The sequence below is a fragment of the Charadrius vociferus genome, unplaced genomic scaffold (assembly GCF_000708025.1).
Source record: "Charadrius vociferus isolate BGI_N301 unplaced genomic scaffold, ASM70802v2 scaffold372, whole genome shotgun sequence".
NCBI lineage: Eukaryota > Metazoa > Chordata > Aves > Charadriiformes > Charadriidae > Charadrius > Charadrius vociferus.
Window position 1 is genome coordinate 59,867 of NW_009647036.1, and position 26,940 is coordinate 86,806.

The 26,940-nt window shown below is 42.3% G+C and overlaps 1 protein-coding gene across 1 annotated transcript in view; it reads right to left on the reverse strand.

Annotated features, from left to right (window-relative positions):
• The window catches only part of WDPCP (WD repeat containing planar cell polarity effector), a gene marked incomplete at its 5' end in the record, with an annotated part of 94,832 nt that overhangs the window by 47,314 nt on the left and 20,578 nt on the right, over window positions 1-26,940 (reverse strand). The window contains 3 exons of the mRNA XM_009895602.1: window positions 1,305-1,407; window positions 7,171-7,234; window positions 25,353-25,476. Of these exons, the coding sequence (XP_009893904.1) occupies window positions 1,305-1,407; window positions 7,171-7,234; window positions 25,353-25,476 (291 nt within the window). The remainder of the gene's footprint in view (window positions 1-1,304; window positions 1,408-7,170; window positions 7,235-25,352; window positions 25,477-26,940) is intronic.

Sequence of the window (26,940 nt, forward strand, 5' to 3'; positions counted from 1 at the left end):
AAGAGGCGATGCTGTACTGCATAGCCTTGCAAGTGATGGATTTATACAACATACAGAAACAGCCACACGAACACACATACCGCCTCTCTGCATTTCTATGTATTTGAACGGCACTTGTTTGTATGCTCTGGGTAAACACTTAGATGTACAGTTCTAAAAGAATCCTATGTTACCCAAAGATCTCAAAGGTTTTGTGACTCTCTCTGAGTCTTGATCGTATTCTACTTCTTGGCACGGGACAAGGACAAAAAGCTCAGCGATTTCCTCTTAATATTCAAAGACGCAGTAGAATAAGCAAAACACTTTGTGTTCTTTCTTTTCCCTTTGTCTACTTTCTCTCTGCTGGGGGTCAGCTACCTAGACATAGACCCCTTCTGCTTGCTTCCTGCTACAGGCCCAAAATCAGAACAGTCTACATATATGCATATATCTCTTCGTGACAACTCAGAGGAAACCCAAGGAGAAAGTGAATGAGTTATGAGTTGCCCTGCCTGAAAAGTTGTCTGTGTTTGAGTCTAACCCTGCAATTTTTGCATTGATATTCCTTACAGAACTGCAAGAATCCCAACTTTAGAGCCAGGATATGAGCCTGTGTTCACGTCAGTAAGTGTTTCTCCCAAGTAACAAGTGGTAGGACAAGAGGAAATGGCCTCAACTTGCACCAGGGGAGGTTTAGGATGGATATCAGGAAGAATTTCTTCACTGAAAGGGCTGTCAAGCACTGGCACAGGCTGCCCAGGGAAGTGGTGGAGTTGCCATCCCTGGAGGGATTTAAAAGACGGGTAGCTGTGGTGCTGAGGGTCATGATTTAGTGGTGGACTTGGCAGTGTTGGGTTGATGGTTGGACTTGATGATCCTAAAGGTCCCTTCCAACCTAGATGATTCTATGATTCTATGGTTCATCTGAATGCTGCCAAAGCACTAATGATGTGACTCCAGTTATTGGCACAGTGCGCACGAGAAAATATTCAGAGGTGAATGAGATTGCCATACTTTCCAGATTCAGCCCCTTAACTCTTGCACTCAGTTCAGCCTGTACGACCTGAACTTTTCTATAGTGCCACAGTATAAATCTTTTTCGCTTCGTAGCTATCGCATTGACACAATCCTCGTGTGGGTAGTGAAAGGTAAAGCTCTGTTATTTTTATAAGCCTCCCTCTTCAGTTATGAATAAAAATACTGTCTCGCTTTCAAAGAAAACAATGCAATCGAAACAATAACTCCCCTACAAATATAACACGGTGTTGTACAGGACAAGTATTGATTAAAACAAAAAGGGCTTTTTAAACACCATTAATTCTTACCAATTCCTGTAGTTATTGATTCTGCATCAATGTCATTAGCCTTTTTCTTTGCCACTTCAGCTAGTGCCAATTCACCCTTATCTAGTGCAAGGTAATGGATGTCCTTTGGAAATAAAAGAGAAAAAAAAGAAGAGATTAATCTAAAATGAATCTCATAGGAGTAACAAAAGGGATTTTGAAAGAAAGAGGTTCTTTTATTATTTAGATCACAAACACAGATGGAACTGATGAACCTAACATTACAGTTTAATTCTCTCCCAATGCAAATTTATTATCTTACTTGTGCTGTTGAATACAGCCGTGAATAAAACACTGACCAATCATGCCCTGATAAAAGTGAAGCTATTGACTCAGTGTATGAAAGAAACAATCCGCCTGCTTTTAAGGTAACTTCTGTTGGTGCAACGTGAATTAAGAGAGGGTTGATAGGAGGTGGCTCTGCGTAAACCAGATCTGAAGTGCTGGAACTCTTCTGGCTGACAGCCCCTATTTAAGGTTTCCACCTAATACATGAGTTTTGGGGTAAAGCTCTTTTGGGACTCATTTTGGTTTGGAGGTTGTCATGTTCCCTTTACTGTTCTTGGAGTAAGGTGATGGTGGTCCTCTTTGTGCTGATATTGGACGTAATAATGGTTTGAACACCCACGCAGGGGACACGATTCCCGAGTCACTCTTGGATCACAAAGGGCTTTCCCAAAACCTTGTTGTCTAGCGTGAACAGTAGCCAATACTCTGGATCTAGCCCTTAATCTAGGGTTAAAAATCAGCAGGCTGCAGCCGGGGCCGTACCATTCTGTGCTGAATTGCAAGGCTTTTTATTGTGTGTTAACCCTTTAGGTGAAAGCCACCTGTGCTACACACAGCACAATTTGTGGGAGAATATATTCCCGCTGACAAATTACAGTCTCACTGCCCTTGAAGAAAAGTTTCATCCCTCACCATTGATAAAGAGATAATTAACCCCCTTCTCCTTCAGCGTCACGGCCACATGGTTCTGTGCGTGAACGGATGAAGTGAGAGAAACCCAAGAACAGTTGGCAAAGTTTCCTTTCCCCACTTGTTTGCTGAAGATGCCATTTGGTATCCAAAGAGTTAAGTCATTCCTGGCTATTGTTGTGCATGCAGGAATTTAAAGGGAAAAGGAGTACTTGCTGGAAACATTGACCTCTGCATACCATAAAAGCAACTATATTCTCACTAAGGCAGAAGATTTCGGGTGAAATTGTCCTTCTGGGTGTGAGTTTACCGCCACAGAAAGTCTTACGGGGAAAAGTGACCTTACTCTAGGAAGAGAAGCTATGTGAAAAAAGTGAGAGTAATAGCGGTAGGAGAAAAAGACGCTGCTTTTATTACCCTCTCATTTGATAATAAAAAGAATTAAAACAATAATAAGAAGCAAATCGAGCATGTTAGGGAAACAGAGATAGACTCCGCAGGATGCCCCGGTACTGACTCGTGGGATCCCAACAGTCCGCAGGAGGCGGCAACGTTTTCTCATTGCAAACACAGGTGTGACTTAAAAAAAAAAATACGTGCGAGTGTCTCGGGGCAAAGTAATGAGTTACGAACTTGGTGCGAACTCTGTACTTCCTCTCTTTGTAGGTCTAACGTGGTTGTCAGGAGAAAAGGGCCTGAATAGCAAGGTATGATTTCTATGAAGATTAAACACTAGATATTGTCAGCTTATTTAGATAACAATGGAAAACCTAAGGGCTCTCCAACAAGTCTGAGCTCACAGAGATTTGAATGTAGAGGCAGATGGTGTTCGCTAACCTAAAATATATTCTGACTATGCTTAATGGCTGTCTTTTTTGCAGTTTAAACTAAGAGAAGTGTTGTATACTTCGACGCGATTTTAAATAAACTTGGGGAGGGGATGGAAACAACTGCAGAAAATGACAAAGGTCTTCCAGTTAAGAGGATGTGCATCAAAACACCCATCGCGTTCAGATCTTGGGTTTGGCCATGTTCTGAGGAAAGAAGTGGAAAGATGCTACATATCCATCGTTAACTAACAGGGGCTTTGTAAGAAATAAAGATAGAGCAGTAGGCTGGTAAGTGGCTTTCTTCGTGGTTCCTGAAGTTGCTGTCATAATGAACTTAAAAAAAAAAAAAAAAGGTAGCTCTTATCTCTGTCTCTAAACAAGCTTGAGAAAGAAAAGATTACAGATCTAAAACCTGCTAATTAGACCATCTCAGATCAAATTTAGATGTTCATCATTCAAATGAGCCAGGAAAATTGGATTTTGCTGAGAATTTACAAATCTCTGAGCAGAATAAAACTAGAAAAATAAATAAAAGAGAAAGGAGAAACACTTGATTACGGGGTGCCTTAAAAAACAACAGAAAAAAAAAAGATTAAATTAGCTGAATATTAATTACAGATTTTTTCACACAATTATCTAAGAACTTATCAGCTCAGAGACCACGTCCCTCTCAAAAGCAACGGTGACAATAAAAACAATTTCCAGCTGCTTATCGGGAGTTTGCTGAAAGGGCTGCATTTTATCATTTATCAGGTTGATTACTTTTTGGACTACTTCCTTTCTGCCCTCGTCTCTGTGACTCACAGCGCCGGCCCTCGGTGAGCCAAAGTCATTTGAAACACTGATGCGCATTTGTCTATAGGATATTTCTGGGCAAAATTCCAACGTTTCCTCGAAACACGCACTTTCCTCATCAGTGTATCACCCAAGATCTGACAGTTTTATTAAAGTGTCTTTTCCTTGCGTTTTTTTTGGGTTGGGTTTTTTTTTTTCGGTATGCGGGATGGCCTTTTGAATTTTCGGCAGCTGAGAGCTGGAGCGCACTACAAAAGGATTTAAAGCTAACAACCCTTCTACTGCTTGATCTTTTCTGTCACAGATTGGATCAGTCACTGTCCAATAAATGTAGCTGTTGTTCCCGATATGATGTCCTTTTCAGCCGCATTTTTTTATTGAACTTTGTAGGAGACGGTAATAATTGACGGACTTGGACGTGACGTGAGGGGTAAAGCTGACGGGGGGACACAGCAGTGACTGGTGTGTCTTGTTATGGCATCACACTAGTGACGCTATAGTTAGAGGACTAACTTTTAAGCTTTTTTTTTTTTTTCCCTTCCTTTTTTTCTTTTTCCATGAAAGAAATCAGCCCTCAGATAGCGTTCTCTCCAACTTCTTTGCGATCTCAAAACAAATAACAGGAATGCTGTTCAGGGAAAAAAGATGCTCAGGATAAATTCTCCTTAGAGATTTTTTTTTTCCTTAGAAGTCTCAGAAGACGGGTATTCAACTCTTGGATCCTCCTCAGCCTCTGTTATATCTGCTCCTCTCTAGCCTTGCCTTTTCTGTTCCTTCCCTGTTCCCCTTTAATAAATACATTTCTTTTTTTCTTGTGCATTTCGCTTATGTCATCAGATATCTCTCTTTAGTCTACTGTTTCTTCTTGAAATCCCATTACATTGACTGGGAATAAGGTGGCGTGACTCCTAGAGCCACCTGCGGTTTTATAAACGGATTTGGTCGGTCTGTAAAACAACAGGACGAATAATTGACCTATATATTAGTTACTCGTACTGCTCATAATTATAAATGCTTTAAATATAGGTAAAGTCAAGTTGTATGTTATTAATTGCATTTTGACCTATATAAACAGTATAGACAAATTATTCTGTGTTAAGCAGAAGCGAAGGACGCACAAACCTTGCTTAGCACTAGTATCGTTATACCTAGTACCTAGAAGGACTGTAAGCTTTCAGGGAAGGGGTTACCTAATTTTCACACAGTATTTAGTGCAATGAAGCCCAATTCCCTAGAAATTACCCTGGCACAAATAAATACCTTTTATGAGCTATCCACCTTTAAACTTCTCGAGTCCTGCCCTTAGCAGTCTCGCAGCGGTGCCATCGTTGGCTTATTGTGAAGTTTGTTCATTAGTCCCTTACTTAGGAGATGAGTTAGCGAAAGGACATTTGCCCAGAGAAGGGAGAGAGTTAAACGAGGATTCGAAGAGGCAGGTGGGTGTGCTGCTTGTTGCGTAATTTAGGGGAAAGCGTGAGGAATCTCAGAGGTAATGCAAGCAGAACGAGGACAATATAGAACTGGTTTTGATCCCACAATAATGTAAGCCAGGAGGAACTATGCGGAAATAAATATATATTTATGTTTAAGAGCATTGGTGAGATGGGAAATGGAGAGTAGGTGTTGAGAGAGGAAAGAGAAAACAAGGAAGAGCAGGAAGGATGGAACTAATTTCTCAGTGAACACTGAAACTCCTCGTGAAGACAGCTGGAGAACCTTTTTGTTGAGAGGAGGACATGTTACCACTTGTGGAGCAGGCACTGATGGTCCTTCCCTCTTATCAGCAGCTTTGCACCCATGTCTTGAACCAACACTGGTGTTCCCCACCCTGGGACAGAGGTGGCCCCTCAGTCCTGCTGTCAGCGGAGGGAAGGAAAGAGGAAAAGATCATGTAGGACGTGCTCTCAGCCATACGAGAGAGGGCCCTTGAGATGGCTGGCCAAATGCCGGGACACTTGTTCTGCCAGAACGGCTGAAATGACCGAGGAAGAATTTATTATCTCTACGGTGGGAGAGCCCCCCGCCAAAAAGCTGTAACCTGCCGCAGACAGGTTACGGTCGAATCTTCTACGTGGCTGCAGTGCTCAGCTTGATTAGGTATAAAATTTGTATCGAAGAAGTTCCATTAAAGAAAAAGAGAAAAGGAAAAAGCTGAGTTAAAAAGAGGAAAAATCGAAGAGAGTAAACATAAAATGTGTAATGAATTTCCTAAAAGTCTGACATTTCCATCACATTCTTTTGATGCATACTTAGAAAAGTTTATCGCGGTATTCACATCTTTCTAATTAGATGGAACAAGCCAGATGATTAGAGCCGTGAAAAAAACATCAAAAGGTTCACACAACTTTTTATATAATTAGAAGGGAATTTTCATAACCCATAAAAGCAGGATTTAATTGTGTAATTTAACATACAATTTAAATATCAAGATCAAACTAGCAGGGCAAGTGACTTAATGGGATAAATGATATTAACATCTAGTGTCAAAGCTTAATTTAAACAACAGAATGTCTTCATTATGCAAAAGAGTCAAGCAAACGAATCGTTCAAAGGGCCTTTTTTTTTTTTTTTTTCAACAAGCCCCTTTCCTATTGTTTCTTTGAAAACAATGAAATCAGCTGTGGAGCAGCAACATGCTGAGAGACCAGGAAAGCACGATTGGCTTTGTCCATCTGACCTCACTGTGACATTGTGGTGCAAGATCTTATAAAACAAGAGCCTCCTGCAGAGCTCACACAGAGGACCTTTTAAGAGCTGGTTAATTTTACTTTTGTAGCTAATTAAATGGGAGGGGGCAGAGAGCGCATGAAATGTAAAAACCCTTGGGTTGATGCTGCTGAGCTTTGTTGTTTTAAAAGTACCTGTGGAAGCGTTCATAATTTGTCACTTTTCACAAAACCCTAAGAGACAAACTAAGAGCATTCAGGATCCCCAGGACACGGCCGGCTCTTGTGTCCGGGACTCAGCAGTTGTACTTCTTAAAGGAACGGATTAGAAACGTATAAGCTTATTAGAGTGAAAGATGACATTCACCCACATCAGGACAGATGAAGAAGGGGAAAGTTCAGAAACATATACGTTAATTCCTGGAAAATAAAGAATAGCCCTTAGGCCAGGGTAGGGAAAATGTCAATGACTCCAAAGACACTCAGTTCCTATTGATGAGTTTCATGATGGCAAAGGGCAAACTAGGTAGAATAGTTCCGTCTTCAGTATGACTCTAAGACCGCAAATGACTCGGATCTATTTTCATGTTTACAAAATGAACATCCTGACAACAGCCTCTGTCTCCAGAAACGACTCACCATGAACAGGTCCCGAGCACCTATGTCAACAGCTAGCAGAAATGCTTTTTCAAATCTCTGATACCTGCAAGAAAAAGGAAACATGTTACTTGCTGAGGACAACCGAAGAGCTGCATCAAATTTTGTTAATGGGCAGATGGGAGTCCTTCAAGTCTTGCCAAAAGTGATGCTGAAGTTTTACTGGGGAAATCTGACGTGCTCATGCTCAGATGGCACAACTATGAGGTAAGACAGTGACTACCCGTAACCATCTTCATCGTTTAAAACCTTCAGCAAGTGTTATATTTGGTGTTGAGACCCACCAGATCTAGTTGAATCCAAAGGGAGCTGAAGGTACTGCGGATCGTAACAAATTGATCCTTTGAAAGATACCGGCCACAGCACAGATAAAGGTCTGCCCAAATAACATCGGTAGGAACCTCAAAGTCCACTATGGAAAAGACTAAACCCAAATCTCACAAGACTTCAGAGGCCCTTGTAGAAGTTTGCATTGAGTTTTGCCCTCATGGACCCCTCAATACAGCTCTCTGAAGCTGATAATCCAGTTGAGTCATGCTAAACAGTCACGAATGCCCAGGGACTCAAAAAGGTAGGGGGTGGCACTGCTTGGCCTTCAAACTCCCTCAGCCCAGTATTAGCACAGGCTCCCGAGGGTTTTCTGAAGATCCTATGGTGAAGACGATGGCGTCAATGAGGCAAAACAAGGAGAAAAAGAGCAAAATCCACAAGCAAAAATTACCTCTAAATGTGCTCTAGAAGGCACCACCTGAGTGTCACCGAGAGACACAGTAGAGTAGGAAGGAAGCAGCGTGGATGTGGAACTTGACCTTTACCCATTAACCCAGGAGGGCTGTATCGTGGCATGTTGAGACCATTACTTTGGTGGGCTGAGGGCTTGCTGAACAACAGCTTCTTCCTTCCATAATCGCACAGACTGCCACCTTCTTCCTACCCAGAGACCATACACCATCTCCCCGCAATTACAGCGGATACCTACATGGGACGGAGATACTGCGGAAGGCTGCATATACCCCTCTTTCATGGGAATTCCACAGAAGCAGGAGGAACCAAGCCATCCATCAGAAGCTTCCTGAGAATATATGCAGCACTGCGCTGGCAAACACTAATCACAACGGGAAATTCTGCATTGGGCTAACGCCTCCCTTACACTAGATGTAGACAACCACGATGTGACAATCGCTCTGCACTGTGAGAAACTGAATCTATTTGTACGCCTTTTCTTCTGCTGCGTGTTTTAAACTCTTTAAAAATACCTCCAAAAATAGATAGGGTGATTAGTTTTAGGTATGCAAACCAACAAAATACCCCAATTTTATTTCAGCTGTGAAGTAAAAGATTGATTCCACACAGAATGACTTCTGGATTTTTTCCATTACTGTTAAAGTTTCCCCCTTTTCACCTGTCAGCCACTTCCATAATAGATCAGGTGTAGATGCTCAAATTTTGGGAAGGAGATGACTTCTTTGCCCCAGTGGCGAAAAAGCACCATTGTGATTTGTCAGTGTGTGAAAGTTGTCCGTTGTGCTTGCCCAATGAATGTTGTCCAACAGCATCATAGGGATGCCATGTTCTGTACCTTGAGGGTATCTTAGGAAGCACCGGGCAATGCTGTAGCTGTTCCTCAGGCCAGTGTGAGCACAGCGGAAACATGGGAATCCTTCCCCTTGGTGGGTGAAGGAGTCCCATATCACAGAATCCCAGAATGGTTTAGGTTGGAAGGGACCTTGAAGATCACCTGGTTCCAACCCCCCTGCCCTGGGCAGGGACACCTCCCACCAGCCCAGGTTGCTCCAAGCCCCGTCCAACCTGGCCTTGAACACCTCCAGGGATGGGGCAGCCACAGCTTCTCAGGGCAACCTGCGCCAGGGGCTCACCACCCTCACAGGGAAATATTTCTTCCTGATACCTAATCTAAATCTCCCCTCTTTCAGTTTAAAGCCATCTCGCCTCGTCCTATCAGTACGTGCCCTTGTAAAAAGTCCCTCTCCAGCTTTCTTGTAGGCCCCCATGTGGGCCACGACGTACCGTACTGGGGACTCCTGTTTCTGGCCAAAGCCGAAGCTGTTTTCTGCCTCCCTCTTGCTACAGTCTTATTGCTGTCTCCTCTTCTACCGCACACGCGGAATGAGTCAGCAGACTGCAAGACAGAGCCGGCGAGGACTTTTCCTCAAGGAATAATAATTCGTGACAAGAAGGCATAATACGTTAGCTTAAGTAGCGAAGGAAATGCGCTCTCCAGGTGAGGTTCCTAAGAGCTGGAGCGGGGAGTCCTCTCCTCCCTAAAGCTAATCTCCCTGCTGTGTCTTCCAAGCGCTAATTTGCAGCCCTCCTCACCCAACTTGTTTAAGGGAGGGGAAGAGAGGAATTAAGGTTAACCTCTTGATCACCGGGCAAGAGGCAGCGCACCACCGTTTTTATCATGCACATCTACGTATCGGAAGCTTTTCAATGTGCTTTCTACGAAGGATTTGTCATTAAAATACATTGTGTTGTAATGCTGCTTCTAAAGCGACGCTTTAATTAAGACAAATAAGTACACGTTAAAATATGTGTACCTTGAATAGCTATCATGTATATCTTTTTTTCCGGCACATTTTTCTTTTCAATTATGGATTAAGTATACATTCTTAGTACTTAGAAGGGAAATTGGAAACCGAACAGAAACTGGCTATACGACTCGCTAAAAAGACTGTCTGCATCATTATTTTGTTTTTCCAAAGTTATAACTCTACAGGCTATTTGAATGACATTTGCTTTAGCCACGGCAAAAATGTAAAATAACTTTTTCATTTGATGGACCTGCAAAAGGGAGTCATGGCCTTAAAGCCGTCAGTTCTTTACTGTTCCACAAATATTTCAAGTTTTTTTTCCCCTTTAATCAACACACATCAATCTCGTTATGGCCCCTATTCTTAAAGCTGTGAGCTCATTATTTTCAGATCTGTACTGAGGGGGAAAAAAAAGGGGGGAAAAAAAAAGACTATCCAAGAAATGCTCTTCAGAACCCAAGAGAACTGGAAATAACAATCACAGATACTTCCTAAATTATTATAAATGGAACTGCTTTAAAATAAGGTGGAGGTTTCAAACAAAAGTAACAAGTTTGCATTACTTAGGCAAACAGTATTAAATCAGTCAAGAATGGCCAGGTTTTTTCGAACTAGCTTTGCTAGAAGGTACTTGTTATTTTGAGTCGCTTTGGCGTGGAAGTTGTGCTGGTTTTATTCTGTTTTTATTCTACAGGAACAACAAGAGAGAGACCTCAAGCTAATAATGCCGGTTTGTATCATGGGAAGACCTCTTGCTATTGCTAACACACTTCACTTAGAGTTTATCAGCTCCTCAAACAAACAAGCAAAAAAAAAACCAAAAAAAACCCCACCCAAGCAAAACACCCTCCCTTTTGTTCTTGTGCTACAATTACAAGGTACAATATTTGCTTTCGAAAATGGCATTTACAGGGTACCGGTCTTGAAGTGAGCGTCTTCCCACCCCTCCTTCCCCTTGTTCCTTATTGCTCGCTTCACAATAACTCCAGCAATCAAGGCTTATATGTCTCTTGAAAAAGAGAGATAAGGAAATCTGCCTGCAAACCATGAAGTTCAGCCACTTGTTTGGTCAAAGCGACAGCCAACAGAAATATGACCTTCAAGATGAAAACTCTCAAATTGCGATTAACTCTGGAGGACAGACAGGAAAACCTTTCCCTGTGAGCTGTTCAGCATGTACAACATGAAGTTCAAATTCTCATATAATAAAATAATACTGTTATTATATGCACTTACACAACCTTTCTATGTATCCTGCAAAAATTTAAAAAAGATGGTTATGAGTACGTCTCTTGTACGGACAAGGAGACAAAGGTGAATGATACGACAAGGGCCACGTGGGGCAAAAATGGTCGAGGCAGAGAAGAATCCGGACCTGCCGCCTGCTTCTATTTTAAGAATGTGACTTAACTGACAAGATGTCAGGAAAGCATTTCATTTTAAAATAAAATAGATAAGAAATTAAAAAATAAAAATATCTATTAACTTCAGAGAGGCTGTTGTTGGTTTGCACCACCCAAGAGAATCAAACACCCAGGGTTTCCTCCCACTGGATGTTCAGAAAGAAGGTGATTTTAAAGATCAAAATCATGTGCCCGGATTGGGTCCTGAAGAAGTCTCTTCAGTTTTTATGAGAGGTTCTGCAAATATACCAACAAGGCAGAATTTTGCCATCTGTATTCCGCAACACCTGAATTGAATGCGCTGAAAATGGTCAACTTAAAAATATTTGTAATAGTTATCCGTAATATTAAAACATCTCAGAAAAAGTCCAGGAACCAGGAAAAAAAAAAAATAAATCATGTAGAGTGAGGAGGAAGGGAAGAGAGCGAGAGCTCATGCAAGCAAGAGAGAAATATAGTGCAGAAAAGATGGAAACATTTCTTTAGGGACTAGTTACAACCAACAAGCCTTCTTAGACATGCCCATCGACCATGTAAGCATATTCCTTGTGCCGGGCTGATAAAGGAGGGCTGCAGCAGTTTGGGGGTTTTTTTTGGTTGTTTTTTTTTTTTTTTTCCTTGTCTTCAATAAGGGTACACAACATTTAGAAAATAATCTGCAGGGGAAGAGCTGTGGCACAAATAATATTTATAAGGCAATCCTTTTTCATGGAAGAAATTGCAGAGTCCGCCTCATCTCACAGTCCAATCAAGGGCGATACGCATGCAAAAAGTGAATATTTAAAATATGCACTGCGCAAACAGAACAGGCAAAAAATGAATATTGAAATAATTTACATGTAATCAAACTACGCTGAAATTAAGTTTTAATTGTTCGGTATTCTGTGATGCATATGCAGATTTTAAAGTATTCAGAATATCAATCAAGTGTTTACTTACATCAAGCAATTGTATTTAAGCATACAAAACAGACGATGAAAATATGTTCAATCAGCTACAGCTCCCAACATTTACTGCAGGGTTTACATGATCGCTTTAAATTCAGTTATTTCATTTAATATTTCAATTTAATAGCTCATTCTTTCATTCAATTTCTAGGCATCTTGCCCATTTCTTAAACACAATAATAATAATTATTCATAAAAGGAGCCGTTTCCCATAAGTTCTCATATCAGCAATTTTTGGAACAGAAATGGTTTTCATGCTTTTTTTTTTTTCTCCCCTCAAAAAAAAAAGTTGTTATTATCAGAAATATTTTCCTTTTAAATTAGACAATATTAAAATAAAGAACGACGTCTGTAAAACGACTCTGCACCCCATTTCAATGGAATTCTGAGCCAGAATAATTAGAGATTATCAGGTTAAAGAATGTAAAGTGTGGCTAGGTTGCTAAGTGGTTGATTTAAACGGAGACAGATTGGTTTTCAACCAACTGTTGAACATAACCCCACTGATTTAGACATGTAGCTGGATTTCAGAATACGGCTTCAGAGCCCGTTTAAAAAAAAACCCAACTCGGTCCAGGGCTTAAGGTTTTATATATTTCACATGAAAAGATATTGATGTGTACTGAAGTCAGGTATATAACTTCAGCGCATCCTTAAAATAGCAACCCTGGAATTTTATTGACCTTCAAGGAAATATTTTTAAGTAAAATTTCAGTGAATTCTGAAGACTTAGATTGCTATGTGACCTTCCATATATAAAATATAGTATTAGTCAAAGACTTAGAGCCTGCATTTTATAGCGAATGCTGAAATACTGGCACTTTACTTGGAGTTCTTGGAGCGGAATAAATACATCAAGATCTTAAATTTCATTGAAAAAAAACCAAACCCAAAACACTTTAAACAAAAGTCAACCAAAACCTGATACCGTTTTACCCTAATGAGTTCAGCGGGACACCCTCTTTTAAATAAGACAGTTGCAGAGAAAATCAGACCACTGAATGCAGCCGAAGACGAGGAACCCTCCAAAGAACCCGCCTTTCCCTCTCTCCCCAAACTGTAAGTTTGTGTTTCAGAACTTCATCATTTGGGGGACTCAATCTCAAAATTTTTGAATTTAATTCATAATCTCTTATTATTTATTTGGATAATGAACTGTCCGGGAAATAGACTATCCCCGATACCACTGATCTCCTTTGGTAAAGATCAGTTAATTGCTGGCTCTCAGTTTACTGCAGCTAGGCTATTTCGACACCCACATAAGCGCAATGGCACACCGAAAGTTTCACGTATCGCCATCAGAAATGTCAACCACGACTGCTGTTTTTTTTTTAAAGAAACTATTCCGTGAGCAGTGAAGAGTCCTCTTGATTAGTTGATGGAAGAATCAATGGATGCATCGGTACGTTAGAACCTCTGGGATGCTGGTGGTAGGATTTTGCCAACCTCGTGCTATGATGCTACTAGTTCTTTAGATTACGAGCTCTTTTGAACAGGACACACGAACCTCCCGGAGAGGGGGGGTCCACAACCTTGTCGCCTTCTAAGACGCTCTCATCCTGACGACGCGAAAACGCCGCAGAACACACCAAAGGCTAATGGAGAAACAGCCACCAGGTCTCTATGTATGTGAGTCAAGGGGATAATCTTCTGAATTGTACTTTACATGCAGAAGCTCTAAAGGTTGTCCAGGTATAATCTATACATCCCTTCAGGCCCCAATTTAGCAAAGCATTAATGTATAGGTTTACGACCTGTAATTTTCTATGGGCCCTAAATATGGGCATGTTAAGTGGAGGGCTGGATTTGGGGCCTGAGTGACTTGTTTAAAAAGAAAAGCCTTCTGGAACCTTCCAAAGGTCATACACGAATAGGTTTCAAGTAAAAGCGAGTGAATAACCATGAGAAAATTAGAAATGGGCACAAATATCTCAAGCCACCCAAAATCTCTGCTACTTGAACACCACCATCAAATTCCGCATCTCTGAACTAAAGGAAGTCCACCTATAACTTTACAGATCATTGGGCGTAGAACTGAATGCCCTTCACATCAAAGGGTACCTTCTGGTATGAAGTAAGAAAACAAACCAACCAACCAAATTAAAAAAACAGGAGGAAAGAGAAAGCTAATAAGGGGAGCCAGACAGCATGACTCCCTGGCCAGAAAAAGCCCTTGAGGGCTGTAACTGGCTGTGAATCTTGAAGACGTTCCCAACCCAAAACAAAACATAATATCCCACCATGTGATTCCTATCTTTTAGGATGATATTCTGCTCTAGGAAACCTAAAGGTGTTCTTCTGTGAAACAGTTCAGATGACTTTGCGTTAAACATAGGTGCTGCTTCTCAGAACGGACTTTCTACGTTCAAAGAAAAGCTGTCCGGGCATTTTTTGAGTCAAATTTTCAAATGAACCAAGTTAATTTTTGAATGTAGTTTAGTAAGAAGGCACCATTTAAACTTTTACAATACATATTTAGTAAGAAACGGTCTAGATGTACGAAATAGTCTAGAAAAAGAAGTAGCTTTAACTATACAAAAAAGCTACATCGTTTATTTGTTGACCGTCGCCCAATTAACTATAAAATAGCACTCGTTTAAAACTATAGAGCTGCCTTATGTCTAAACCAGAGAAATATCAGTTAACAGATCTGGATTCTATGAACATTTACATCGCACATTTCCCAGGTGGTGTTGGTCAGTCAGGGTTAGCCACTGAGGAGGATGACTTGTTGGGAGCAATAGCAAACATTTTCCTGTTCTGTAGCATTAATTCTCTCATGTCCGTCGAGCGCTCTGAGATTGTCAATATTAGGTGCTATAAAAGTCTGGGGAACGGGAATTTATTACTATTATAAATTATTATTATTATAGAAGATGGAACTATGACGGTTGATGTCTTTTTAAACCAGACTCAGCCTTTTCCCTTCTTGTAACGTGTACTTCCTTTGAATTTCCCACACTCCGTATTTCCTTTTTCATACCCATTTTCCTTCGCGAGAATGTATTTTGTTGCCATAGCAATATTTCCCTACCTCGCAATTTTATCAGAGCGGCTTTCCTTCAGGTTTCTCTAAGCTGCAACTAACACCCACCCAACCAACACAGCCTTCCCCCCCCCAATCCCTCCCCTCCCCGGCCCCCAAACCACTCCGTTCCCCCAACCTCTTACTATTAGTAACTTCTCAACAGTCTATCTTTATCTTTAAATACAGACGCACTCCAGCATACTCTTCCAAAGTACTCTGGGCTAAAACCAGATGGTAATTAAAAATGCTGATAAGAGGCAGTGACACCTGTTGTTTCACATTTATTTTACTCAACCCTGTCTGTTAAATCCTAGCCTTTATTGCATTAATTCGCCTCTGCTTTTCTTCTTTTCCAGCTTTATCCCTCTCACTCTGGTGATCATGTAAACTTAACAGTACGTCGCGAAAGCTGGATTTTATTGAGCAAACATATCAGCATGTCTACACGCTAAAGACAGCTCTATAACAGAGGCCCAGTATCATCACCATGGTTAGGGATGAGTTGCCGCCTCCAGAATAAATCCCCATTGTATATGTGCGATATCTCCCCATTTTCAAACCGCAGCAGATGGAAATTCCGTATTAAAGCTAAGATGAAGAGGCCCTTTCCCTCCTTGACTTTCCATGAGGGGCAGGGCCAATTCTCCCTCACGCCTGACATTGGATAAGATGTGGTTTTTTAGCGCTAAGATTTCCTGGAGAAAATATATTAGCTCAATATTTTCTAAAGCTGGCTGCCAAAAGATACGTATCTAATTACAAAGTCACGGTGCAGGGCCAAATTTTGAACCAATTGTTGAGTTACATGTCCATTACGGTCTATTTACTTTTTCTATCTAGGTTTGTCAATAGCCGATATTATTTCTTTGTAACAAAATAATGCAGTGGTAATGCCCATGAAATTCTCGCACCTAAGAACTCCGTTACAGCAAACATAGCCAGACAAGAAACCCTCTAGAACTTCGATCATACGACTTTTGGCCCGTTTGGGAGGGAGCAAATGGAAAACCAATGAGTATTGTACGCTTTTTTTTTTTTCCTGCACAGCATGGCGTGCAAGAACATAAAACGTGAGAACGACCATTTGCTCAGACCGAAGGTACGTCTAACCCAAAACCTTGCCACGAGTTAGCCGCCTCGGAAAGAATACGGCGATACTGCCCTAAGCAGTCTCCTCGTCTCCACCAATTTGCGGTTCGGGGCTTTGCTGAGCCAGAGGTGGTTTCCACGTTGGTATTCCTCAGTGAATTTCTCTTCCCCGAACCTCGCCTTTCAACTCATGTAGGATTTTATCATCCACAACATCCTGCGGTAAGGAGCTTCACATTTTAATTACACGTTATGTGAAGAATCACTGTATTTTGAAACGGCCACGTGTTAGCTTCACTTGATGACCTCTGGTTTTTGTATGAGAAGAAGCAGTGAGCAGTCATTTGCCGTGCTCCTTCTCCTGACCACTCTTTAATAGATCTCTATCTCAGTTGCCTCCTCTATAGGGTGAGGAGCTCTAGTCTATTTAGTCATTCCTTTCACTAAAGCTGTTTCATGCCTTTAATCATCCCGGCTGCCCTTCCTAAAGCTTTTTGAGTTCTGCTATATCCTTTTACAGATTATGGGACTCCAAAACTACACACAACATTCAGGTGAACTCAAATTCACCGTTTTGTTGCCTGTTCCTTTTCTAAGAATTCCTGGCATCCAATTTGCTTTTTGTACTTGCGCCGAGCACGGAACCGGCTATTTTATAACTGTAGGGTTATAAGACCAAATTCTTCTTCCAGAATAATGGTGAGCTCAGACTCCCATCATTTTCTACATGAAGTCAGGAGTCACCCCACCCCACCCCACCCCCCCCCGCCGCGTGCTTCACCTTGGATTTATTTACATTAAATCTTCAATTTTGACTCTGTGTCACTAAGTCCTGTGAAGCCCTTTGGCTGTTCCTGGCAGCAGGCCCCATCTTTATTAGTCTTAATAATTCAGCATCATCAGCAAATGCTGGCACCTCACTACTTGCTCCTTTGAAGGGCTACTTATGAGTACAGATCTGCTGGACTTATGACTTCCATTGGTGACCTCCACTGACAACTAACCATTTACTCTTACCCCATTTCTCACCTTTTAATGAATTACTCATTTATGAAAGGAGATCATCCCTCTTATGCCATGGCAGCTTAGTTTCTTTAAGACATTTTGGTGGGAGACCTTCCAAAAAGGTCTTCAGTGGTCAAACTTTCATCTGTAGCAGCTGGATGCCCATAACTGACATGATTGCTGACATCAAAGAACTCGGAGTTTTGAGACATGACTTGCTTTTACAGGGATCCTGCTGACTCTCCCCCAGTACAACGTGCGTGGCTGTATGTTCATAATTTGTTTTAATATAGTTTCTACTAATTTCACCTGTAGGGAGGTTGGACTTACAGGGCTAACGTTCTTCAAGGTCCCTCCAGACTGTGTGTTGAAAACTGCCATCATATTTGCCATGGTCCTGTCCTCTGGTGCTATGGTCATTCTAAAGAAGAGGTTATCCACCACAGTGTGTAATTTTAGCTATTTTATGGTTGACTGCCTTTAGAAATTCTGGGTGAATTTTATCTAGTTCTGGTCATATATTACTGTTTATCTATCTATAGTATAATCTCTTTTACTGATTCTCCAACACTTACCAGTGTAAACTAAGACACATCCCTAACCTCTCCTATCCTATCCTGACCAACTGGTCAAAAGGGAATTTTTAAAGAGATCTTCATGTCTATCCTCTTTCTGTGTCCTTCTGTAAACCTTTCTTCATCTGTTTTTGCTAGTCCTTGTCCCTCTCTCCTATTACAGAAACTGTATCTGAGCATCTAAGATCTTTCTGTTAACTGGCAAGTAATAATGTGATACAGGAGCTAGACATTTACAGTGCAAATCATTCCATTTATCTTCAAACAGCTCACCTTTACATGGCTAATTTAAACTAATCAGGTAAGCTCCCTTTATAGTTAATTGATAGGGATAGGCACTGGTGTTTGATTCTTCCCGCTTATCTTAGACATCTGCCTTCGATGGGATGACTCATCCTCTGGGTGCCCATATACTAACTACATATACTAACTGTCTTTATACTAACTACAGAGGAAGCCCAGATGAGCGTGTAGGACATCTGAATTCTACGTTATTAAGTCAGGAGACATGAGGTGTACCCCCAAGACATTACATCCAGTTATTGGACAATCGACTATTGCTGCCTTTTGTTCTAAATTTTACTTATGGTGCCCTTTCCTTAGCAGGCTCTTCGGTTCTGAAGAGCCATAAAAGGGAGCTCTGCATTTGAAGATGGGAAGCCGAGGGCTGCCTGGCTCTTCAATTAGCTCTTCCTGCAGGGTACAGGATGGAAGTGGGAGAAAAGTCAGAAAAACAAAGCTTTTCAGGGAGAAAAACAATTTTTTGCATGCAGCCGATGGATTACAGATTGCGAAGCCAATCCGATCTGATGAGCAGAGCTCAAGACAGAATATCGTCAGATGGTCCGTAGACAGAGAAGTGAAGTGTAATGGTGGGGCTCAGGAAGACTGAAGATGAATGGAGGAAAAGTATCTTGGTAAAGAGATGAGACATGAATCAATCTGGAAAGACTGCAAGGAAAAAAAAGAACAACCCCACGTCGTAAATTCAGGTTCTTGGTCAGGACCTCAAGAAGAGATTTTTGAGTGTTGCTCCAGAAGGAGATACCATAGGTATCTCCTATGAAGGTACCGTAGGTAGAGTTGAAGGAGATACCATAGGTATCTCCTAGAAGGAGGTACCGTAGGTAGAGTTGATGGGGAGGGAGCAATGACCTGCAAAGGCGAGCTGAGGCTGAGCTGCAGCTGCTCAAAGGTGGAGATGTGTTGCTAAGAACTTATTCTTGAGCTTTTGTCCAGGAACATGGTATATTTGCACTGTTTCCCCACGATGCACGCCCCTCAGATCTCAGGGGAACTGCACAGCTGGCACAGCAGGAAAAAGCCACCCGATGAGGGCAGATTATCAGTTACACAACACAACACAACAATGGTCTCTATGTGGGCTCAGCTTCTAAAAGTACCAATATCAAAGTCAGATTAACCAGCGCGTGGGAATAGCCTTGGCACAAAGAACGTTAGTCCAACGTAGCTGTTCTCTGCGTGTTCCTTTCTTCTAGTGCAGTCCCAGGGGTGGGGGACGTAGCAGAGAACCGGAGGACTCGTGGCACTCTGGGCCACCAAACAGCCATCTGTTGGTAGCTGTGGGAAACGGCTCCTTATTAGAGCAGCTCTGGGACTGTTCTAAGTGTGTGGGAGGGGCCGTTCTTCCCACGCTCCGAGCAACGTCTCCCATTGGGTTCAGCGGAAAATCTCGCCCAAATCTCTGACAGAGGTTTCTTGTGGTTTATCTTCACGGGATTTTATTCTCAAGCAATTATGGCATGTCATTTGTTCCCCCCCTCCCCTGATATTTTGCTCAATATTTCTTACATTGTAATCAGCACTACAGAATTAAATCCCGGAGCCATTCCTCTGGCATCAAAGCATCTGACCGAAATTGAAAACTGTCGTGGAGCTGGTTCAAGAAAAAAAAAAAATCATTAGCAACACAGGACTGAAGGAAAGACATTCTAAACTTTTCCTGAGATATTTAACCTCTTTAACTGCAAAAATAATCCAGTTCCATTAAATAGCGCCTTTATTGCTTGTTTCTAAAACAGGTCAAGAAGCATGACCAGGGGAATCTTTTCATGTGCAGTTCCATCGCAGCAATTGAAATTCTCATTTATCAGTGCGGCGGTAATCTGAAAGCCTTTGGGTTTGATCGTTTTCACAAGATGACAAAAAAATGACTCTTCAAAGTCCTCTCCAGAAGGTGCTACTTTAGTCAGAATGCTGCTACTGAACTTACTCCCATAGAGATGGATTCTGTTCATGTGGCCGCCGTAGAGAACCTGACTGACATCAGCGGCCATTTTATCTGAAGGCATAATTTAATGCCTAATAGGTTACCTTATGAATATAAAAGCCCTTCTTAGTCCTGAACCATGTCATCGTTAATGTTTATACATATTTGGTGAAACACTATGCCCCAATGTAATTACAGATTCTACTTTTAGGGCGCTCTTAAAAAGGATCATAAAAGCTCTTTTGCTCACTCTGCCCCTCTGTTCCGTACGGCTGGCGGCAGACGGGATTGGGAACTCACCCTATGGAGTTGAGGCATTTTTTTGCACCTTTGATTTAGGGTCCTATTTAGGACGGAATACTCACAGTGAATATCTACTTTGCAGGTTGCAGTGTAGTGATAGGGGAACCTGCTTACCGAGGGGTAGTTAGTACTGCATAAGTGATGTACCTGCAGGGCGAAAGAGCTTTATTTGAGCTTTTCAAAGGCTGTCTTGGACTTAAGTGATAACTGACTGTGTCAAGGCATCATGTCAGGTAGTATAGCAGTACACTTCAGAACTCTTGAACAGCGAAGTGACTCATAAAAATCAGGACCGGCTGGAAAGAGGTCTCCCCAGACGCTAACGACCACCTACTCTCCCGTCTCCGTTACGAGCGTTTCTTTACGAAGGAGCTCCATCGAGTTCCGCCTTTAAAGTCACGCCACTTTATGAACGTTCTGCCCAACGCGGAGCTAAATTCTTCCTTGCGTTTAACCAGTAGCCTCTTACATTGAACACTGGGAAGAGTACACAACGCTTCTGAGGAGATTTGCTGAAGGCATAAAAAGAGTAACAGTAAAAACACGGCCGAGGTTTTAATTTTTGGATTCAGAGAAAGGAGAATCTTTCCTGAATCCATCCAAAAATTCAACCAGTGAACATGATCAGAGCTACGCTGTGCTCTTGAAAGAAGCAAATGTTCTATGTTGTTCTTTATAAGAGAACTTTGCTTTGTAGGGGAACGTATTTGTAGCAGGGAGGGGGGAAAAACCCCAGTGACATTCTCTTAATGGAATTATCAGATGAAAAGGTCCAAATGGTTTTGAATCTTAGCATTTTTCCATGAAAAAAAAACCAACAACCCAACCAGAAGGTAAAAAGATCCTTAAACTGCGTATTCACAAACACAAGAACAGAAGTGCAAAGGAGGAAAGGGCACAGCAGAATTCATGCCTTCTAATTCTACGACTCCTGAGCTGCCTTTCAGACTTCACTTTCCCGCCCAGCCTTTACCTCCACCTCCCGCCACGTTCCTTCCTCACCGCCTCTCTGAGAGGGGCAGAAAAATTTGAACCAAACAGCGCAGGCGTGTGTGTTTGCGCCTCTGTGTGTGTGTGTGTGTGTGTCGAACACACAAGATAATTTCACGCAGTAGAAAATACGACAAGCACGATTTACGAGCGCTCGACGAGAGCGAAGCAAAGCTGTGAGTCAGCGCCGCCGTAGTTAACGAGTGAAAAAACGATCCCAGCCCGTTCCGCGTTGTGTACAGGGCCAGATGAGGCTGTTGGAGGGAGGTTGTGCCGCCGCTGCCCCCCACCCCTACACAAATTACACACTGAGCAGACAGCCCTCCACTAAAGGGTGGGGGCAAGAAGGCTGCGGTTCCCCAAGGCTTCCTCGTAAATCCACCTCTGCGCAACCTTTTTACATAATGATATAAGGCGTTGGATCGTTACGAGCAGTGACATCATAATAAAACACCCGAGTGCTGCTCAAGTGGGGAGGAACACCTAAGTTACCTTTCTATACTTGTCATTCAGTTCCCGTGTTTTTTAATTATAGATAAGAATTTAAAGTGAAAATAATTATTCATTCCATAAATACTGCATTAATGCATCCCCGGCATATAATTAAGAAGCCTTTAATTTTAATTTTCTTATACCGAACGCCTGGTTTTGGAGGTATTCCATATTCTACGTCCAGGGCCTATACCTGCAAACCTCCAAGCTTCTCTCTTCACGGAAGCTGAAGATGCTGCACCGTTTGCAAATTTGAGAACACAGCCTTCCTAACGACGGCCGCAAACAACGCAGCTGCGTCAACTATGAGGCAACGCGTTTTCCCTCCGTCTAATTGCGATCCCGTTTCAATCGGGCTGCCCGTGGCCCCTGCCCCATCTCAGGTCGCAGCACCATTTCCTAACCCGTACTTGCTATACGGAGCATCTTCTTTCTAAAGATACCCAAAAGAGGGAACCTACCGTCACAGCGTTCAGCGTTTTCTAGAAACTGATCCCATTTGACGGCTGAAAAAGAGTTAGCCTATCATCTCCGCTGATAACGCGAAAATGGATGTCTCCAGTTATTTGCAACTGGATATACAACCTTTCAGCCTACAGTAAAGATTAAAATCATCGGCACGTGATTATTGCTAGGTGAGGATAGCCCTTCTGCAAAGGTAACCGTATTTCTCAATTCTCGCAAACGCAGACACTCGCATCTTCAAAAGTACAACAATAACTGGCACCTTTTTGGCAGGCTCGGCAGGCAGGTCAAAGATTGTCTCAGCATGTAGAATGAATTAATATTTCTCTCCCGAGAGCGGGTCCTTCTAGAAAAGGCTTAAGGCAGATTGGTGGGGCATTCAAAGGAAAGCCGGAGAGGGGGTGGTGGTGGTGGGGGGAACTTTTGTTTATATGAACATTTTTCAGATTTAGATCTAGAAACGTTTAAGCGTTTTAAGGTTTTAATCTTGTATGAAAGACTCCACCCTTCCCTGTCCATCCTTTATCTGCCTGGTCTCCTCTAGAGCCCACCACGCACCCCCTAAGCTGTCTTCCCCCCATTTCGCTCTGTACTCCCACTCTGCCCTTGCGCAGGACTCGGTAAATCCTGTACTTTTTAAAGGATGCCTTTACTCCTTCATCCCCAGTTCCTCGTCACGCTCCTAACCCCACTTTCCCCACCCTTCCCACCCCACTTCCGAGTTTTTTCCCCGCACGTTTTAGCTCTTTATCCTCTAGATTTGCTTTCTGCGCACGTGCTGCTTGCGCTCTCCGAAGCCCAAAGGAATTGCGGAAAGCCCGACTCTATTCCAAGCAATATTTTTTGAATACCAGCCACGCTTACAGCGCGGGTAATTTGGGAAGCGCCACGTTTCCTCCGCTTCTTGCTGCCACAGGGCACAAAGCGGTCACTTTGCTTTTGTCTCCCGATGCTCACGAGAGAGTGACAAATGTCCCCTTAGTGCCGCATCAAGTCGGCAGCAGCCGTTGACGGCGCGTCTGCCTTCAAGGCTTCTTGTCTGGCCACCTAGCCGGCTCCTCGCCGATGGATTTCATAGCAGTGGGCGCAACTTTTGGGTGCCTGAAAGGATTAGTGAGCCTTGTGCCCTCCCTGTGACTCTCCTAGACGTTGCATCGCGCCGAGATGGCATTCTCTCACCCAGAACCCGGGTTTACCGTTTCGCCAACAAACAAATCCGTAGTACTCGCTGCTTAGCCTACATCTGAATCATTCTAGTCACTTAAGGAAACCTCTAAAAGGAAATAAACACCAATTAAGGCACAGCCACTTTAATACAATAAAGATCAGCTCCGCACATCGTTTCCTTGCTTTCTAGCAGATAAATCTCCCATTTTTGAACATTTCATTTCGTACTTAGATTATGTCTTCCCAGATAAGCTTTAAGCATTACCATCTGTTCTGCAGCAATCACATGATCCTATCACTTTGATTCAGCTGAATACAAATCCCTTCGACAATAGGGAAACAGCAAAATAACACACATTTGCTCCAAAAACTGCCGCGACCATAGATGGTTCAAGGGCTGCTTCATAGCGGAGGTAAAAAACACGGGGAAACTCTGCTATACATCTCCTGCCTGTGCCCCGTACTGTCCGGGCAGCGTTCTGACACTGAAATTTCTTGTTTTCTAGGGGGATTGAGTCAGTGTTTGAGCTGTGTTCAGCAGCCCCAGGGGCTGAAAGCGTAGCCGGGGCCCCACGCCTCTGCATGCCTGCTAGCGTTTGGAAGCAAATCCTGAGTCAGAGGGAATACACCTTTCTCTTGCAGATGTCAGAGCACTGTGGTTACACCTCTCAGCCATCTCGGAGGCGTTCTTTCCGCATCTGTCCTCTGCAGGCAACTGGCCTGCGGCCACTACAGTTGGCCACTTGCCGCAAGAGATCTTCCCCCCCCGCCCCCCGGCTTCTAGGAGAAAGGCAAAAGCAGAGTTTGGACCCGCTACTGTGGCCACATCGATTAGGAAAACTCCCCTGAAAGGCTGGTGCATATTATATTTGGAGAGCTCTTCCACTTAGAAGAATTTCCCCACGGGAATGGACCCGTTGAGCAGAAAGATGATCCTATTCAGATTCAAAATGCGGACGACAGTATGCAATATTTCCCTTTAAGATTTGAAAGAAGCACAAACCGCGCTATCAAAAGTAACTTGCAGTTCTTAGCTTGGCATACGCAGCCAATATATATAATCTAGAAGAATCGCCGAAAAAAAAGTGATTCTTGTGCGTTGCAAGTCTTCTCGCTGTGGCCACCTATACTCCCCCTCAGCAAGGTGTTACAAACGTTGTGCTGTTCAGAAGGTTAATTTCTCCTTATTTCCACCCACAGGATAATTGTCAGAGGGAATGTTTCAGCTGTATTTGTGGTTAAACACATGAACGGGTTAAACTCCTGAATATTGATATTTATAACTGAACTTTAGGCTGTTGATTTAATATGAAGGAAAAATCTCGGAATAAACCAATGTACTACAAATTCTACCCGAATTTAGTATTATGACTCTTCTAATATATAATTTACAGACGAATGCAACATTTCATTTTCTCCTCTTATTTTAATGGCACTGAAAACGCCCTGAAAACTCCTGGAATACGAATTTCTGCATGAGAACTTTGAGGATGAGGGCAACAAAACGCTCGGACTTCAACGGTACAAAGACAAACATTTCTTGGACCGTGTACTGCTCATTTGCATTTTAGCATCTATCTAAACTTGGTGTTGGCTCCACATTTGTAAGCTGTTTCAACAGTTAATCTGCAAGTGGTTGGTGAATATAAATCTCTCAGAAGCACGCTATCTTTTTTCTATCGAGCTAAAAGGGAAAGGGTGATTCATTTCAAGTGTATTGATGATAGAGGAGCTCTGAATAGCATTTTATCTGTCATACTGTACTTGAAAGGAACGAAGTGCAAGTTAAACAAACAGTAACAATGAATGCATTTTTTTCAGGGGTGGTCCTCTTGGAAAATGTTAACCACATTAAAGGAGGCAGTTATTGAAATATGCAATTAATTTTAAGTTGATAGAAGTCGAAACTGTCATTCACCTGAGCAGGTGGTGGAAGAACCTTCTCGCATATCTGCTGATCGGGTCCCTGTACTCCAGCACGGTTGGATCCAAGAGGGGTCTTGTTGGAGCGTAAAAGGTTCCAAGGCTTGCCTCAAGCTGCGCTGCAGAGTTCAAACACAGCAGCAACGAAACAAGTGAAACTGTTTCAATTACAACAGGTTGCTCATGTTTGCAGTCAGTCAAATTCCTCAAAGAGGGATGAAACGGGATGTCGTTGTAGGACAGATGAAATTAAAATATGACAGATTGTACAAACACAAAAGCGCGCATAAACTTTCACTTTGAGGCAGAGTTGACAATGACTTCGAGCAACAAAAAGTTGTCAAAAGGATGAAGCAGTCTACAACACATCAAGTTCTCACCAGCAGCGTACAATTAAGAGTGACTCATAGGAGTAATGCAGTTGGAACAAGTTTGTCCAGTAGAGATCAACTCTCAATTAGCTCAAATTGTCCTTGTCCTCTTAGGCAAGCAACAAGGAAGTTCAGATTTTGGGGGATTATTGTTTTAGGTCAGCGGGTGACAGAACCCTTCTTGGGATGGCCTTGAGGTCTAAGGAACCTCCTTCAGCCCACAGTTCTTTAAAAACTTTAAATGAAATGGTCTAGAAAACCTCAGGGTTTGACTCTCCTACAGCACGTAGTGGTGGGAAACAGGATAACCTCCCTTGCAATCAATAAAAGCCCTTTTGTTACAGAAGTTCTCCTTATTTTTAAACACTTTCTGACTGCTATACTCCACAGCTGGAGCTCTTAGGCCTTTTTCTCCATGTTTTTAACACAAAATTATAAATAATACAAGAAAATACACAGTATACCTTTGTGTCCCACACGCTTAGCAGAAAGGAAATTTAAATGATCAACAATATTTATGCTATGTGACCTCTGCTTGAGAGTTAACACGTAGTACAAGTCATTAGAGGCAGAACAGGGACAATTTGCTATATGTTTGCTATACAGGTTCTCCTTTCGGAGTGAATGTGCAAACTGCTACTGCTAATCAGAATTTTGTGCCGGCTTTAAAAGCAAAATATCACCTATTGTCTCATTAGGCAGACAAAAATCGCCACCGATTTGCTGTTATTAACATTTGTCAAAACTAGCCATTTCTGTATTTAGTGATATTTTCTGTATGTATTATTTGTTTATTTATGTATTTCTTAAAATAAGTTTTTTATTTCTGAGCATAGTTACATTTTGTTAGCCTTGACAGCACTAAACGTGCTAACCGTACTGCGTTAGCAACACAGGCGAACTGTTAGCAAATCGGGTTTTGCGTTATCTGAAATCCAGACAGTACGATAAGTTGAACTTCAAAGGTATTTTCTTTCCTAGCAGCATCAATTTCCATTAAAATTGAATACAGCGGTACCTGTGCAAAAGCAAGCCACACTCCCTTGCCGTTGCTGTTTTCTTGACAGCATGTTTTGGTCTTCTGAAATATTTCAACCTACGTGGAACACGAGCAACTGCTAGCACAGTTATAGATTCATTAGACAGCCCAGCTTGATGTTGAAGGCAGAATAAAGATCTCAAAGACAACTGCCCCGTCGCTAGAAATAAAAG